The sequence below is a fragment of the Apium graveolens genome, chromosome 6 (genome assembly GCF_009905375.1).
Source record: "Apium graveolens cultivar Ventura chromosome 6, ASM990537v1, whole genome shotgun sequence".
NCBI classification, from domain to species: Eukaryota; Viridiplantae; Streptophyta; class Magnoliopsida; order Apiales; family Apiaceae; genus Apium; species Apium graveolens.
The window spans coordinates 226,293,041-226,311,763 of NC_133652.1; the positions used below are offsets into that span (position 1 = coordinate 226,293,041).

Below are 18,723 nucleotides of genomic sequence, written 5' to 3' on the forward strand. Positions count from 1 at the left end.
TGCTCGGGGATTTACTTAAACAATTGAAGTTGACTACTTTGAGACGTATGCTCCTGTAGCTAAGATGACTACAGTGAGAGTTGTCATTGCTTTGGCTGCCAAGTATAATTGGCACATCCATCAAATGGATGTCAATAATGCATTCCTCCATGGAGTGCTTAATGAAGAGATCTATATGCGACTTCCTCCAGGTTTCCAACAATTATCAACCGTGTCGCATACATTTCCTGCTGATACTGAGTTGGTTTGTAGACTACGAAAATCTATATACGGTCTGAAACAGGCACCAAGGGTGTGGAATTGTAAATTAGCTACTTCTCTTTTGCACTATGGGTTTGTTCAGGCAGCTTGCGATCACAGTCTTTTTACTTACAAGAAAGATGCTACATTTGTTGTGGTCATTGTGTATGTTGATGATATCTTAATCACGGGAAATTCTGCTGGATTAATTGCTAATGTCAAAACTTTTCTTCATTCTCAATTCAAGATCAAGGATCTAAGGCCTATAAAATATTTTCTTGGCTTAGAACTTGCACGTTCTGCTACAGGAATCTTTCTTAATCAAAGAAAGTATGCCCTTGATATCTTATCAGATACTGGTATGACTGCAGTAAAGCCTTCTGTGGTTCCTATGGAACAGAATCACAAGTTGATTGATAATACTTCAGCTTTTCTGCCCCCTGCTGATATCTCTATCTATAGACGTCTTGTTGGTAGGCTTCTATATTTGACTATTACTCGTCCTGACCCATCCTATGACGTTCATGTCTTGTCTCAGTTCATTTCTTCTTCTCGGACTGATCATCTTGCTGCAGCTTATAAAATGGTCCGATATATCAAAGGCACTGTTGGCCAAGGTCTGTTCTTTCCCCATGATTCTTCTTCTCAACTCACTGCATATAGTGACTCTGACTGGGGTGGTTGTGCTGAGACTCGTAGATCATTGACAGGTTATTGTGTGGTTCTTGGTGAATCTCTCGTTTTTTGGAAGTGCAAGAAACAACCTACAGTATCACGCTCTTCTGCAGAATCAGAATATCGCGCTATGGCTGATGTTTGTTGTGAAGTCAAGTGGCTTGTCTCTCTGTTGCAGACTCTTCAATCTGCTACACCTGTCCCGGTTCCCCTGTTCTGTGACAACAACTCTGCTTTGCACATTGCCTCCAATCCGGTATTTCATGAACGCACAAAGCATATTGACATTGATTGTCACTTTGTGCATGATCAGTTCAAAGCTGGGTTGATTGCTCCTTCTCATTTCAATACTTCTGTGCAACCTGCTGACATTTTTACCAAGGCTTTACCTTCCTATCAGCTTGCTGCTTTACAGTCCAAGTTAGGAGTTATTAATCTATTTGCTCCTCCTAACTTTAGGGGGGGTGTTATGATATGTGATACCACTGCTGCTATATTATCAGATGCTGATGATGTAACTGATGACCACAAGCAAAAGTCAATGATAGTTAGTTAGAGAATTACAGCTGTATTTAACTGTCATTTCTGTTTTGTTAATATATAAACCTGAGTATGTAGTCTTATTAGTTTATTAGAATATATAGATACATCTCTCTCTTATCTTCATATAAGAATGTAACTTCAAGCTTTATTTCAATGATGACATTTGTTGCTTGATTGATTCATCTCTGTTGCACAGAGCTCATGTTCATTGTTCTGACAGTTCCAGTAGGCATTGATGTACACTGTTTGGCTGGTCTCATCAAGGTAAATTGTAGTGGAAATCTTTTTTGAATCTTTTATATAAAAAAGATTTATTGCATGTATTTATAGTGCCATAACTTATTGCATATATAGAATGTATCTTGTGTTATAAATTTCCATTAGCTGTGTGCATTGTGTGAAGTGTAGTTTCCATACTGTCAGTTGCCAGCCTGGGCCATGCTTAGGTATAGAATCACATTGATGTCCCAAAAGAGTCTATGCCAAGGTTAAGATGATCAACACTTTGAAACATTACTTTTTTTACTTTCAGTTCCAAGCTAAATATATAAGTGTTTATCTATGAATTTATAGCCTTTACTTTGTTAGCTCTAAGCTAATTTAAATAACTTGAGTGAATTATTACTTCAATAATCAGCTTCACGTACCAGCTTTTATTGTTTTAAAAATCAATAAATAGGTTATTATATTACCTGACATAATTATTTCGGGAAAAACATGTTGACAATCGTACTAAGGCTAAATCGTTGATATACCTGATTCTCGTAGTCACTGCCCTAGAAGTGGAAAAATAAATTGTCATCCAGCATGGCTGTCAACATATGTGGAACCTCTACTAGTGTGTAGTCATTTTATATCAGAAGGCTAGCGTAGTGCAACATAATCATGGAAGTAGACGATACCAACTTTTCCTTGTATTTCTTTCAGCTGCTGACGCTACATTGTTTACCTGATATCGTCATCTTCATAGTTTTCCAGAATTTTTTAGATGATGTACTTGTATGCTTTGAAGAACTATGTGCCAAAACTATTTTCCATTGCAGCTTTATAAATTTGAGACCTTTCAGTTTATATATATACGGTCGGATTCTGTATAATTCTGAACCAAAAACCTTAATGAGAACCACTAGGAGTCAACAGATTGAAAATCATGGAGTCTTTATAAAGGTATAAGGTTGTTACCATGTTTAACATGACATTTGCTTGCATAATTTGTAGGAAATTAACATAAGTTAAACTCATTATGATATGTAGGGTAAACAATTGGTATTATCCCTGTGCTTGCACAACTACCTCCATGATTGAAGAAAATTATTTAGACTTCGTAAAATCATGAAGTTTAGAAAATATTCTAAATCTTGTGTTCTGGTTTGTGGCTATTATGCTATAGACACCTGTCTGTCAACTTACTGTTTAATAATTTACTGAAATGATTTATGACCGTTAGTTTTATTCCCCTCAGGTGTTAGAGGTGGCAAGTTTGTTATTGGTTATTTTGTCTTTGTCTGACTATTGTCTCTACATATAGTCATGAGTAGAGGTGGCCAAACGAGCTGTCCGAACAAACCGTGCCGAATTTTAGGCGGGCCGATTCAGCTAATACAGGACTCGTGAACGGCACGCATAACTGGACAAGTTGTGCCGGGCTCGTGCCGATTCAAGAAATGAGAGCCCGTCAATGGCTCGCGGTTTAGACGAGTCAAACGAGTTATACAATTGTACTAGTTGCATGCTGCGATTTATTAAAGCAGGAGCCCGGGCCGTGCCGAGTTGGCGAGCCGAGGCGAGCTGCATCAATATTTTATATTTACTGATTTCCATTTCCTGTCCACACACTTCAGTCCATCAGCCACCACTTCAATACAATAATATTTATAATTAATTAATTTAATAAAAAGCACAATGAATCATGTGATGATTTAGACTGTTGCTGTCTTGCTAATATTCAAGGAGTGATGATTTAATTTAGTTAGTTGATTACTAACACGGGCCAGGCGGTTCACGGGCCGAATAACGATTAAGCCAGGCTCTTATTCGTTTACGAATTATACGGGCCGGTTCGCGTGCTGTGCCGGTCTGTTCGTGGTTTTAACAATCCTGATTCGTGTTCGGTTCGCCTCTACAGAAACCGGCACGCAACGAGCCGAGTCAAGCGAGTTTTAGGCGAGTCGGTTCACGTGCGTGCCGAGCCAAACCGGCTGTCTGGCCACCTCTTAGTCATGAGTTGTAATAGATAAGGCAGACTGAATATTTGCTTCACAGACCCTTTTTTAGCATTCCATTATTTCTCTCTGAGTCCATCTGTAATGGCATCCTTTTCTTGATCTATTTTACTCTTTATGGTATCAGAGCCAACCATTGCAAGTTGTGTCAAGAGTGGATACATATATTTCAGTCTCATTTCTTTAAAAATTTGTCTCTGTCATTTATTCAAACACCTTCATACCTTCTTATTTCTTCATCTTTCATCACTCATCACACAATGTCAGGGAATAAACTCTCTTTTCAGGATCTTATGAATCCGTTGTACCTACACCCATCAGATGGAGCAACTTCTGTTACAGTTGAAAAGCTTCAAGGGTCGTCTGATTACAGGGCTTGGAAAAGGGCCATGGAAATCAATCTAGCTTCAAAACAAAAGCTGGGGTTTTTCACAGGAGGAGTGCCGAGACCAACCGATCATGTTCAAGCAGATCTCTGGGACACTTGCAACAGTATGGTAATCGCTTGGCTCACTCATAATGTGTCTCCCTCTATAATGCAATCTGTTATGTTTATGAACTCTGCTGCTGATATTTGGTCTAATCTTGAGTTGAAATTTCAATTAACAAATGGTTCTCATAAATATAAGATTAATAAAGCAATGTATGAGTTACGACAGAACACTATGTCTATTAATGAATACTATACTGCTATGAGGGTTTTATGGGAGGAATTAGATACACTCAACACTTTACCCCATGTGTCTAACCCCAGTGCTGATGTTAAGACTCTACTGGAAACTATAATGTCCCAGAGAAATGAGAGTCATTTATTTCAGTTTCTTAATGGTTTGAGTGACATATATAACCCCCAACGCAGTCATTTCTTATTATTAAACCCACTTCCTTCTGTTGAAATTGTGTCCGCTGCCTTGCAACAAGAGGAAGCTCAACATGAAATGTTGAATTTGAACTCGTTAGACAATGAGTCTGTTGCTGTGTTTAGTAAAACCAATGTGGCAAGAATTGATAAAATTTCTCTGTGTTCTGCGTGTGGTGGTAAGGGTCATAAGAATGACAGGTGCTGGTATGTCATTGGGTACCCTAAGTGGAATTCTAAACATGGTCAAACACCCTCCATCCCCAACCCACGTTTTAAGCCTCCATCAAACCCAAAGTGGAATGCAGGCAATAAAACAGGGGCTCCTAAAACTGCTGCTACTGCCCAAGTCACCAGTCCCTCTTCTTCTTTGTTTACACCTCAACAATTGGCTCAACTAGCCCAACTAATGCCTCAGTTAGCAATGCAACGGAGAGGTTCAGATACTGATGAGGAATTAGAGCAGCCTTTTTCAGGTATGATGTCTGTCTCCACCGCAGATTCTACTCTAGACTCATGGATTATTGATTTCGGGGCCACAGATCACATGACCCCAGACTTTCAACAGTTGTTTAAGCCACAAACTCTGGCATCTGCAACAAAGATCAACCTACCAACTGGAGCTCAGGAACATATCTCTCAGTTGGGAACTGTCAAGTTGAACACTGGTTTAATCTTGAAGAATGTTTTATGTGTTCCTAGCTTCCACCATAAACTTCTGTCTGTCAGAAGGCTTATATCTGATAATAAATGCCAAGTACAATTTTATAGTACTCATTGTGTCATCCTTGACAATAGTACTAAAGCTATTAAAGGCATTGGAAAGGCTCATCAGGGGTTGTACTATCTTATTGATCACCTGTCTGGAAATATGCCTGCTTGGTTGGATATTGAGACACCCAGTAGCTCTAACTTGGCAACTTCAAATTCTGATGCCATAGAACTTGATAAATGGCACTACCGCTTGGGACACGCCTCTGCAGCCAAACTCAAATTGATACCTTGTGTGCTGCCCTTTCTGAATCAGCAAGCAAAAGTATGTGTTACTTGCCCTATGTCAAAATTTACTAAATTGCCTTATTCTTTAAGTGATTCTCATGCACAAAAACAATTTGATCTTATCCATATTGACATATGGGGTCCGTTACAAAGAATTCACTAGAGGCAAGTATAAGAATTTTTTGACAATAATGGATGATAATACAAGGCACACTTGGGTTTATTTGCTTCAGTTTAAATCATATGCTCTCTCAGCCATTCAAACCTTCTTGAATTATGCTCAAAAACAATTTAAGCGAAAAATCAAAATTATTCGTTCAGATAACGCCCTTGAATTTGATGACCATGCCTGCAAGGCATTTTTTCACCAAAAAGGGATCCTCCACCAGACATCGTGCGTGAGGCGACCTCAACAGAATGCCAGGGCGGAGCGTAAACACCGACATATTTTGGAGGTGGCTAGATCTTTACATTTTCAAGCTGCATTACCTCTACAATACTGGGGAGAGTGTGTGATGGCAGCGGTGCATATTATTAACAGGTTGCCCACTGCGGTTCTGAACAACAAAACCCCATATGAGTGCTTATATACTGAACTACCAGACTATAGCCTAATGAAAGTGTTTGGGTGCCTTGCCTTCTCAAGCAACCCTACTGAAACGAAGGATAAATTTTCTCCAAGAGGGGTCCCCTGTGTTTTCTTGGGCTGCCCTGCAAAAAGGATACAGGCTCCTAAACTTGTTGATAATGAAGACTTTTGTGTCTCGAGACGTGCTCTTTCATGAATTTGTTTTCCCTTTTCAATCAACATCAAAGACGTCTTAGATGCATCCTATACCGCAAGCTATCCCAACTGCTCCCATACACTGGCATATGAAGATATATTTCCTTTCCCAGAGAGCACTGTTACATCTTTGCCGATTGAGACATCAAATCAAGACTCCAATGTTGATACTCCAGTAGAGGAAGACTCTGCCAACACTGAACCACTCTCTGTGAGACGATCTACTAGATCTCATTATGTCCCAGCTTGGCAAAAAGACTATGTTACAACCTCTGGAATAAACAATTTGGTTGTCACATCTGTTCACCCCACCTTCAGTTGTTTCATGTCTACATTGACTGCTAATTCTGATCCAGTGTATTTCAAAGAGGCTGTTAAGCATGACCATTGGGTCAAAGCCATGAACGTCGAGCTAGAGGCACTGGAACAGAATAATACTTGGATTCTCACCACTTTCCCCCTGGCCAACGTGCAATAGGATTTAAATGGATTTATAAAAAAAAATTCAACCCTGACGGAACAGTCTTGAAACATAAAGCACGACTTGTAATACTGGGATGCAAGCAACAATATGGGCTTGATTATCACGAAACCTTCGCACCAGTGGCCAAGATGACCACATTGTGAACGTTACTAGCAGTGGCTGCAATGCAGGATTGGTATACCATTCAAATGGATGTGACCAACACATTTTTACATGAAGATTTACTAGAAATGGTGTACATGAGTCTTCCTCAAGGCTACACAAATATGGGATGTCGTATTGAAAAATACCAGTCCTCCAAAGCTTCTGATGTGTCACCTAAACTGGTATGCAAACTTCAGAAATCCCTCTATGGCTTAAGACAGTCTCCACGGCTTTGGTTCTCCAAATTTTCTGACACTATTCAACACATGGGCTTCATTCAATCCAAAGCTGACTATAGCTTATTCATTCTTCACTCTCCTTCCAACATTACACTTGTACTAGTCTACGTGGACAATCTGCTGATTTGTGGCAACTGTCAAAATTCGATTGATGACCTTAAACTCATGTTGTCCCAGTCCTTCAACATGAAAGACTTGGGCCCGGTTAACTACTTCTTGGGTATTGAGATACATAGATCCTCAGATGGGTTCTTTTTATCTCAACGAAAGTATGCTACCGACATCTTACATGAATTTGGAATGACACATGCCAAACCACTAAAGCTTCCTTTGGACATAAAGCTAAAACTGACAACAGATATGGGAGACCCTATTCTAGAACCATCTTCCTACCAAAGGCTAATAGGTAAGCTTATTTATCTCACAATCACACGACCCGATATTGCCTTTTCTGTGCAAATCTTGACTCAGTATATGCAGAAACCCACCTCTGTACATATGCAAAGTGCAAAACGCCTGTTGAGATACATCACTGGCACCGTCACTCAAGGTATTCTGCTGACCTCTTCTACTGCTGCACATTTAACCGCATATTACAATAGTGACTGGGCTGGATGCACAAGTTCCCGAAATCAACTTCTGGGTACTGTATTTTTCTGGGGGATTCGCCAGTTTCTCGGAAAACGAAGAAGCAAACAGTGGTTGCTCGTTCGTCTGCAGAAGCAGAGTATAGAGCAATGGCTCTCACTGCTTGCGAAATCACATGGCTGTCAACACTCGTGAAGGATCTGGGCATACACAATCTCTCTCCTGCTATACTTATGTGTGATAACCAGGTGGCTATAGCCATTTCTGCAAACCCTGTCATGCACGAACGCACTAAACACTTTGACATTGATTGTCATTACGTTCGAGATCAAGTAAAATCCGGGCATTTAATCACTGAGCATGTGTCATCCACGGATCAGGTTGTTGACATAATGACAAAGATTCTTCCTGTCAAACTACATCAATCACATGTTCACAAGCTGGGAGCTTCACCAGGTTTTCCCTCACCAGCTTGAGGAGGAGTATTATGCTATAGACACCTGTCTGTCACCTTACTGTTTAATAATTTACTGAAATGATTTATGACCGTTAGTTTTATTCCCCTCAGGTGTTAGAGGTGGCAAGTTTGTTATTGGTTATTTTGTCTTTGTCTGACTGTTGTCTCTACATGTAGTCATGAGTTGTAATATATAAGACTGAATATTTGCTTCACAGACCCTTTTTTAGCATTTCATTATTTCTCTCTGAGTCCATCTGCAATGGCATCCTTTTCTTGATCTATTTTACTCTTTAGTGGCCATTTCTTTTCTAAATATTCGAGTATACAGGCTAGACTTCTACTGAAATTTCCTGAACCAAGGTTCCATAGTTTAAAGTCATGAAATATCTCCTTGCGTGGATATATGTGTGTGTGTGGGGGGGGGGGGGTAAGGTCTAGGTTAAAATCTTCTGTAACAACCTTAAATGAGAACAATTAAAGATTTAATAGACAGGAGATTTTGAATCTTTAAATATACGTATGCCTTAATCGGGGAACTGTGAACACTTGAAGGATATTTAGAAACATCAAGTTTGAACTTAGTGGGAAGTATCACAGATTCACAGTAATAAAGTAAGAATTCAACATGTCCAATATTGAATATTATTGGTTCTCAATTAAGATTCCTTGCATTGTAGCTTAGTGTATGTTACTCTTTTCTCGGTAAGAGCTTGAGGGTTAGAGTCTCAGTGGTGACATAATCATGTGAGTATATTAATTTTGTGGTTCTTACTTCCGGTTTAGTGATAGTGTGATAGATATGATCACCCTTTTGCTTTAACATGGTTGTCGTAGACTTGTAGTCAAAATGCCATCTATAATATCCATAAGCCAGCTTCTCATCTTCTTAAATCTGAAAGTAAGAAATCAGCATGATCTACCTAAAACTATTACTCTGTATTATATAATGTAGAAGCGTATTATGTATTTAAGTTTTTATTCGAGCATGGGTTTGTGGTATGGTAAGACAGCTCTTAGTACTAGGTTATCTCTTCAGATCTATAGCATTCATATTATTATTATAAGCATGGAGACCTGAAGACTTAACAGGATATTATTCTTGCAAAGAATGAACCAAACAGGTTGTTTTTAATGAACTTGAGCAACCCTGCTTGCTGCGTAGTTAATGAGATCACTTTAAGGTATCAAGTTTGAATATTTTTGTTATTCTAATTAATCCTATTAGTTTCAAATTAGAGTCTAAATGAGGTTAAATATTATTAGTTATATTATGTTTATGATTATAAGTTTTGGCCACAGTTTAGTAAATATAAATACTCATAAAGCATTTTGATTAGCTAAAAAATTCCACCTGGTTTCTGGAAATGCTATTTTTGAATTGTAATGGTTGCAATTAGGTTTTCCTTAGCAGCAGCTTTGTATTAATAGTTTTTTGATGGAAGTAAGGTATGGGGATTAATAGTTGTTGCACATGCTAAAAGAAAATTCAGTTTGAACCTAGTGCATTAAATCATTAATGATTCGGTATATATAGGTATGGAATCAAGTACATTCTTAAACATGTATTTATACTATTCATCAAATCCCTGAAGAAGTCTAAGCTCGTTTGAATTGTATATCTATAATCATTGTCTATCTGCTGCTGTAGGCATGGTTCAGAGAACTCCCTGCCGGTTTGTTGGACACGCTATCACCTGAGCAGGTGATGCGGTGCCAAACAGAAGAAGATTGCTCTGCGCTTTTGAATCTTCTTCCCCCGACAGAAGCTGCTCTACTCAACTGGGCCATTAACTTAATGGCTGATGTTGTTCAACAGGAACATTTAAACAAGATGAATACACGCAATATTGCTATGGTATTTGCACCAAACATGACCCAGGTGAGTTATAGTAGATCTGCTATGTAAACCTATGCTATGGATATCCATTTAAGTTTACGCTCCACCTTTTTGTTTTGATCTTATGGAAATTAAAAAGCCCATTGTTGCAGGAACTGTTAGAAGAATATATATAGGGAGCTACTCTAGTCAGACCCCTTATAGTAAGGAACTAAAACCTTAAATATAATTTTGTAATTAACTTTTATAAGTTTTATTATAGAAATAATTATGCATGAACATATATTTTATAATTAGTTCATCATCCAGTCACTGCAAATCCTCTGCACCACCATTGGCACCTTCCTGGCCACTACCAGTCCTGTACCTTCACCACCCTGCTGTTCTAACCACTTTCACTTTCATTACGACAACCACTGCATCATTATCCACCACCACTTTCACTACCACACAACAAACCACAACCACTTTCACCACAGTACCAACACAACAACAACCACCATCATAACAGCCACTGCCACTACCACATGCATTCTTAACAAGTTCAAAACACAAATCGCCAAAAATTAGAGCCTCACAAAGTCGTCATCATTTCCATCCCTAAAAAATTACTAAATTTGAACCTACTCGCAATTCGTTAAATTCCACTCGAATAAAGTGACTTGTAAAAATGAGTACATTTTGACATTGATAAATTTGCCGAAAGTCTCAGCTCATTGAAGGTGAATTTGTATTTATATATAGAGTGCTCCAACAACATCGAGGTGAAGAAATGATGGAGCTGTAAGTTACAATGAAAGTGGTGTTAGATATGGTAAAGAATGGACGTGATAAAGGTGTGCCAATGGAGGAAGAGGAAGGACATGGTCAAAGGAAAGGAGGTGGTGTCGGAATCAGTATAATTGATTGAAAATGAAAGAAGATGAAATTTGTTGATCAAAAAATGGGTGGCAAAGATTCAACATACATATAAAAAATATGAGCCGATATTTACTCTAAGTTCTCAATTTAATATAGGGTGTCATTTGAGCACTTGTATGAATGTGTGTGTGACCACTAGGCTATCCCATCGTGTTGAGGAAGAATATATATTAATCAATTTTTTTCCCAAAAAACACACTGGTAATTATTTTGTAGTGTGTTTTTTGCCACTGGAATATCACTATGTCTATATTTTATCTTTTTTTTAGTATTAATGGTATTATGCACAGCATAAACATAATCGTTCGGTCAAAATGTAGTTTAGAATTGAAGTATTATCGAATTTTCACCAACACATCAGAAATAGCACAACTTCCAAGTACACCTAATTTATGACAGTCTAGTAAGAGAGAGAGTTTGTGCCTACATTTTAAACTGAAGCTATGATACACATCAATCCTTTTTCTCTGCTTACATATTCTGTTTTACCTGCATGCAGATTGCAGATCCATTGACTGCATTGATGTATGCTGTACATGTCATGAACTTTCTTAAGGCGCTCATTTCAAAGACGCTGAAAGAAAGAGAGAATGTCATATCACAAGCATGCCCTGGGTCGCAAGTGGACTCTTCCGATGAGAATGGGCGTCAGGGTGCTTTACAGCCGTGCCGTGAAGTAAGTGGTGAAGAAGATGAAGGAAAGGAACAACTCTGTCATGCTGAAGATCCTCAATCAGAGACTGTGTGTGACAATCAAGTAAGCTACATCAGTGATGAAGAGTATCTCAGTTATACTACTACAACTGAGGATTCTGATGGCGGAGGATAAGGTGACACTCTCGGTCGTAATTCCTCTGTCGGTAATTCAACAGAATCAAGCTTGTCTAGTGCCGCAAAAAGAAAGGTTGAAGATACTGCTCAAGGGAGTGTAATAGGTCAGTCAAGTCAATCAAAGTACAGTAGTAAAATTTCTGAAAAGATCAGTGGCCCACAAATTGTAGTTCAAGCTTTCGGATCTATCGGTGGAAAAGGAATTAGCAATTTCAGCAGCAACGACTCGAGTTTGGAGCGGCTTGAACGCAAGTCAATATTGTTGATGCGTCCGACTAATACTCTGACAAGATTGAATCTTTCCTGAATTCACAAGTTTGCATAAAAACTGTCCTTGGTCGATTTTTAGTTGTGTTTTCTACAGCATTGGATGGCTGCCCTTTTACCATGCTATATCAAATGTTCCCTCTCTCCTAACCAATATTTTTAACCATTTTTTATACTTTTATTTTTGAATATCTTTTTCAATTTTTTACATTTTAAATTATTTTAATAGTAAATTTTTTATAATATAAAAAGTAAACTCATCTATTATTTATTTCCACTATATTCATTTTATATATAAAATGTTAATTGGGACCATCATTTTACTCGTTTTTTTATTTTTTCACTATTATTTTATTATTTTTTTTAACTTTTGTACCCAACCCAAATATAAGTAAATGGTTGGGACCGGAGAGAGTATTTTCTATCACTAGGTTATCTCATCAAACTGTTGATGCTAAATTTTCATCAAGCACATTACTATCGCCATGTAAATTATAGGATTTGCCGAGAATGGTGTATACCAAATCTTGTCTAAGCACAGTTGTAAAAATGGACTATCTTTTGGATAAAACATGTAAAAATAGGCATGCTTTAGGAGGATAAAATACTGAAGGACTATATTAATATTTAAGGCAGCAGAATTCCATGTTGGATAACTCCCCAAATTGCAACCAGAATTAACACCACAAGGTTTATAGATAAATTATAATCATAATTTTGGATGAATTTAACAATCAACCCCCCCCCCCCCACCCACCATATATATATCTTACTCCAAATAAATAGCACATCCTCTCACTGTTCCATTCCTTTTCCGAGTAAATCTCTCCTCAATACCTCTCTCTCTAGAGAAACAAAGAAAAAAATAAATAAACAACTTATTTATCCCCCTTGAACTCTTCCCTCAAACTTGTCTGTTCACTTTATCATCCCCCCCTCCCACAAGGATAATAAACATAAGCAGAGCCATGGCAGCCTGTAGAAGCCTTCAACACATATTTGACAATCCCTTACCTTTGAAATCCCTTGAAGAATCTTTATGCTCCGGATATGATTCATCTTCACCATCATCACCTTTCTCATCTTCCTCGTGCTCTCCTCCTTCATCGTTTTCGTCTTGTTCGCCTTTTTCATCTTTATCATCAACCTCATCATTACCTAAAGATTTTGAACCACCCAAACCTAACTTCCAAAGAAGACAACATTGTCATAGTGATAGCTTTGTTTTGAGTTTGGGAAGCTTATCATTATGCACAGAAAATCTTGGTGAGGATGTTGACATCTCCATCAACAGAAACAACAATGATTTGAAAAAACAACAAGTGGTTTCAAGAAACAATCATATAAGACACAAATCAGAGGAGGATCTTTCATATTACACAAAGCATTGGCTTCCGAGTATATCAAGAATAACCGGAGAGGAAATACCTCCACCAATATCGAGTATTAGAAGAAACGGAAGGCCTCGGGTGTGTCTCAAGTCCTTTAGATATAATGGGAGATTTGTTCTCAAGAAAGTGAGAATGCCGAGTCAAGAATTGTACCTGCACTCGTGTCGACAAGATGGCCGATTGAAGATGCAATTTGTTCACTCATTTTATCAAGACACAGTGGAGGAGGAATAACAGGATACAAAGGAATCAATAAGATAAATAGATTGTGATCAAATTTGCATGGGAAGGATGATAGAAAGAAGATGAGGTGAAGCTTAGACATTTTACAGATTTCTTTCTTTTTCATTGCTTTGTATTTTTGCATGGAAGCTTCTGAGTTTTCAGTGCCTGCTGCTTTTTTCTTCCGTTGAATTTGAATATTTATGGTAGGTTGTTTGATTCCATATTATTATACTCATTTCCCAAAATTTAAACATATAACCATAAAAAATTTAAGCTAAAGACTATTAACATTTTTCTAAAGGGAAAGGCTTAACTAATTCGACATTGTTATAATTGATTGTAATTTTTAAGTAAATAAAAAAATAGCAAAGTTAGTCTTGAAAGTAGAAATTCTGATAATGCATTGGATGTTTTTGTTCTTTAACTTGGCTATAAATACATGACCTTGCTGAGTGTAAAACTTGCACCAAGCATTTCTAATATATGCTCTCTACCTTCCTCCGATTATCATTTTTTCCCTCTCAAATTTAGTAGCCCCTTCAAATATTATTAAAACTAATATATTACAACACGTTATCAACACGAAGCTCTGCCGAAACTGAAAATGTATAATTTTAATTTAAATACACATATATATGGGGAGACGTGGTTACACCCTTTACATATTATATATATATATATATGACCGAAGTAGACGTGGTTACACCCTCTGGTAATATTTTAAATATATATGGTCGGAGCACCGCCTATTAAAATTATTTTACGGTACCATTTAATTTTGGGTAATACCGAAGTATAGTGGGAACCTTAATTTATAAATTGCATAACTATCGGATAAAATTTTTTGCCCCTACTAGCTTATGCAGGATTGTCCACTTTAATTTATTATTGGTCGGAGATAACTTGCATACGTAAACGTCCGTATGGTGGGTAAAAATCCATTTGTCATCTTATATATAGATCTGTTTATAGTATCAATAATAATAATGATATATACATTGATTATTGCATACTTGTTAACGCACCTGATTAAGCAGGATTTTATGTAATATTTACATTGATGAATTAAAATTTAATAATTTTCGTGTTAATTCAAATTTTCGTTGCTTGGACATTTCTGGCGATAATTATTTATGATGGGTACAAGATGTAAAGTTGCTTTTGGGTTCAAAGAAATTAAGCGACACAATAAAGGAAGAAAATAAATTTACGGCTGAAGAAAACTTTAACTCTATAATTTTTTTCCGGCACCACATGCATGAAGATTTAAAATATGAGTACTTAGAAATCGAGGATCCCTTTATTTTATGGGAAAATCTAAAGGATAGGTTCGATCATCGGAAACTAGTTTATCTACCAGCAGCTGAAAATGATTGGGCTAATTTAAGATTTCAAGCTTTTAAGAGTGTCCGAGCATATAGCTCTGCTTTTTCAAAATAAGTTCTAGGCTTATTATTTGTGGTGAGAAAGTTACGGAAAAAAGAAAAATCGATAAAACACTATCAACTTTTCACCCCAACAATATCAACTTAGTAGATATGTACAGGGAGCGTAAATTTACTATGTTCGGGGATCTTCTATCAACTCTCCATGTTGCTGAACAAAATCATGAATTGGTGATTAAGAATCATCAATCCCGTCCAACAGGATATGCCCCATTACCTGAAGTAAATAACATGTCATTCCAGCATAATGTACGTGGAAAAGGATATAGAGGTGGACGAGGCCAAGATTGGTACAGTGGACGAGGTCGGATCCACGGGCATTTTCGTCCATATAACAACTCTGGTCACTGGAAGTGGCAATCTGAATCATAGAGTAAAAGAAAGGCACCAGGAGGAGGAAAAACTGAAAATATTTGCTATAGGTGCGGCATGGATGGGAACTGGACACGTAATTGTCATGCCCCAAATCATCTTGTTAATCTATACCAATCTTCTCAAAAATCAAAAGAAAAAATGGTAGAAACAATTTTCACCAACAATAACATAGATGATTTCCAGAGAATCACAACCGGAGGAATAAGCATTAATGGTCATAATGAACCTAACGAAACTCCCATGTGGGAGGCTGAAGATTAGTTTCATATAATTACTATAGTAGTGTGTATTGTGTGCTTTATTATTTGAACTATATAGCGTGTTATGTTCTTATCAAATAAATTATGTTTCTTAATTATATATAGAATGGATTCTGAAGATTTATGCATTGCTGATTGTGGTACAACTCATACGATTCTACAGAACCGAAAATATTTTACCCATATAACCAAAATCGAAGCTCAAGTTGGAACGATTTCCAGCGTATCTAATATAATCGAAGGTTTTAGAAAAGCTAGTTTTATCCTCCCTAATGGTACCCATATACACATTTCAAATGTATTATATTCTAGTAAGTATACTAGAAATCTTTTTACTTTTAAAGATATCTGACTCAATGATTTTCACATCGAAACTATCTCTGAGGCTGATAGAGAATATCTTCTTATTACTTTCGCTAATCCTAGAAACAAGAAGATTTTAGAAAAGTTTTACTCACTTTCCTCAGGATTATACGTGCTAAAACTTAGAACTATTGAGTCACACAATTTCATCGCTTCCAAACTCATAGATCCAAAATCTTTTACATTTTGGCATGAAAGATTAGGTCATCCTGGCGTCTCTATGATGTGTCGTATTATAGAGAATTGTACTAGTCATCCTCTTTAAGATTTTAAAGTTTTTTCCAACAATGACCTTCCATATTCAGCATGTTCTTTAGGAAAATTGATTACTCAACCATCTCCTACTAAAGTTCAGCTTGAAAGCCCATCTTTTTTAGAAAGGATCCAAGGTGACATTGATAACTCCGGTCTGCGGGGCTGCTCCTTCCGATGCCACACCTGGTCCTTCGTGGTGGTTGAAGTGTAGCTATTGTGGGGTATCTGCAAAACAACACCGGAGGGGGGTTGAGCTCCGCGGCGCCTCTAGTGTGAGAGTAAAAACTCGCTTGGGGAAGATGGAGATAGATTGGAAAGGAAGGTGGTTGTGAGTGTATATTTGTGTGTAAGAGAGGGTGACCCCTAAACCCTTACCCCTTGGGATATTTATAGCCCAAAGTTAGGGTTTAGGGGTTGGTACCTTTTGATCAGGGCCGTTCGTTGTTGGAGGCGGAGGGCGCCTGGCTCGGATAGATTGCATACACGTGTCCATGCAAGGACCACCTTTAGGATGCACGAAAGGTGTGCTAACACATATCACGCTTGTATCATTTGTTGGTTGTTGATAGATGTCATTTTCACATTTCCACGTGCCCTCTCTCGGTGGGCTGTGGGGTATGCTTGTGTGTGGGGGACCCCTCCCGAGCCTGCTCTAGCTGGGGTGGACTCTAGCTGGGAGATGATCCTGATTCTGGGTTTGACCTGGGCCCGGTTACTATCCTAAGCCTGGCTCTTTTCATTAGCTCATCCCGGGTGAGGGGGTCTTGGATGTCCAACTAAGCTTGCCTCACCCCAGAGCTAGGTTGGGCTCTAGCCGGATTGCTTATACCATATCATTTGCCCCCCACTCCCTTATGTAAGTTTTCTGGATGAGGGAATAGAGTAGGAGTGTAAAACTGTTTTTACCTTTAAAAAGTTTTGCTTCTTTCTTGCCCCCCCAACCGGGTATGGTGTTATAAAGACCATTCCAGATTCAAGTGGAAGAAATTCGTTATCTTAGAAAAACTTTGTTTCTTTCTTGCCCCAAATCCGTGTATGGTGTTGTAGAGACCAAGCTGGATTCAAGTGGAGGAAATTGGCTGCCTTAAAAAAAATTATTTCTTTCTTGGCCCCTAATCCGGGTATGGTATTGTAGAGACCAATCTGGATTCAAGTAGAGAAAATTGGTTGCCTTAGAAAAAAATTCTGCTTTCTTGGCCCTTAATTCGGGTATGATATTGTAGAGACCAATACGGATTCAAGTAGAGGAAATTGGTTGCCTTAGAAAAATTTTGCTTCTTTCTTGGCCCCTAATCCGGGTATGTTGTTGTAGAGACCAATTTGGATTCAAGTAGGAGAAATTGGTTGGCTTGTTAAAATTTTGCTTCTTTCTTGCCCTCCAATTCGGGTATGGTTTTTTAGAGACCATTCCGGATTCAACTGGGATGGTGGGATCCGGTTAAGAGGTTAGGACTCGGGTAGAAAGCTTTGAATTCCGAAAATTGGGGGAGTTGTAACATTTTTTCGGTTTCCCCCTGATTATGAATTATGGGCAGTTACTCTCCTTTAAAAATTGCCCCACAATCATTATACTCTTTAATGGTTGGTATATATATGTATGTATATGTATAGGTGTAACTGAAGGGTTGGCCAATCCCCGGTTGCCACGTGGCATGGGTGGTTCTCCCCCTACTCCCCTATAAAACCCTGCCCCTTTACTCTCTTTTTCTTTTTTATTATTCCAACATCAAAACAAACAGCAAACTCTCTCTTCTCTATGGATTTTTCGGCGAGTCTTAAAGTTGCGGGCTGCTTGTTCTTCTTCCACCGTGGTTGCTTTTCGTCTCCCCCTTTTTCTCGACTCTACTCGTAAGTTTCCGTGCTTCTCTTTTCTTGTTTTCCCTTTTTTGAGTTCTTTCCTGCTACCTTTTATCTCCATCCGTAAATTCGAAGTAGGATATTGATTGGTTGTGTTGATTTTGCGGCAAATATTTTCATTTCATCGTTTATTTCATTTTTGATGCTTAGATCTATATAGGGTTTGTTGTTTTTGTTTCGAAATTGCCTTGGATTTTTCTGGGTTTGCATATGTGTTCTTGATGTTCTTGGTTGGGATGTATATAAGTATGTGTAAAAAGGGGTATAATTTGGTCTTTGATTTTCGTATAAACTGTTTCTAGGTTAGGGTTTTTGTTATAACCGGGTTTGGGAGTGTATACCCGGCTATGGGTTAGTTTTTGTGTTTGTGTTAGCCTTTTTAGCTTGGTGGTGAGTTTATACCCAGGTTTTAGGGCATACCCGGGTATGGGTGACTGAAAATTGTTTTTGGTTTTGTTT

At 38.0% G+C, this 18,723-nt stretch overlaps 1 protein-coding gene across 1 annotated transcript; it reads left to right on the top strand.

The window, feature by feature from the left end:
* Nucleotides 1–3,699: 3,699 nt before the first annotated feature.
* Nucleotides 3,700–12,168, top strand: LOC141666783 (uncharacterized). The gene is made up of 3 exons (XM_074472969.1): nt 3,700–4,177; nt 9,886–10,116; nt 11,495–12,168. Exons 1-3 carry the CDS (start codon nt 3,941–3,943, stop codon nt 11,822–11,824), a joined length of 798 nt encoding a protein of 265 aa, XP_074329070.1. The 5' UTR covers nt 3,700–3,940; the 3' UTR covers nt 11,825–12,168.
* Nucleotides 12,169–18,723: the final 6,555 nt, after the last annotated feature.

Coding starts and splice junctions, on each gene's coding strand:
- LOC141666783 (XM_074472969.1), top strand. CDS start 3,941: ATGTCAGGGAATAAACTCTCTTTTCAGGATCTTATGAATCCGTTGTAC. Junction 4,178..9,885: donor GGGACACTTGCAACAGTATG/GTAATCGCTTGG, acceptor CTGCTGCTGTAG/GCATGGTTCAGAGAACTCCC. Junction 10,117..11,494: donor TTGCACCAAACATGACCCAG/GTGAGTTATAGT, acceptor ACCTGCATGCAG/ATTGCAGATCCATTGACTGC.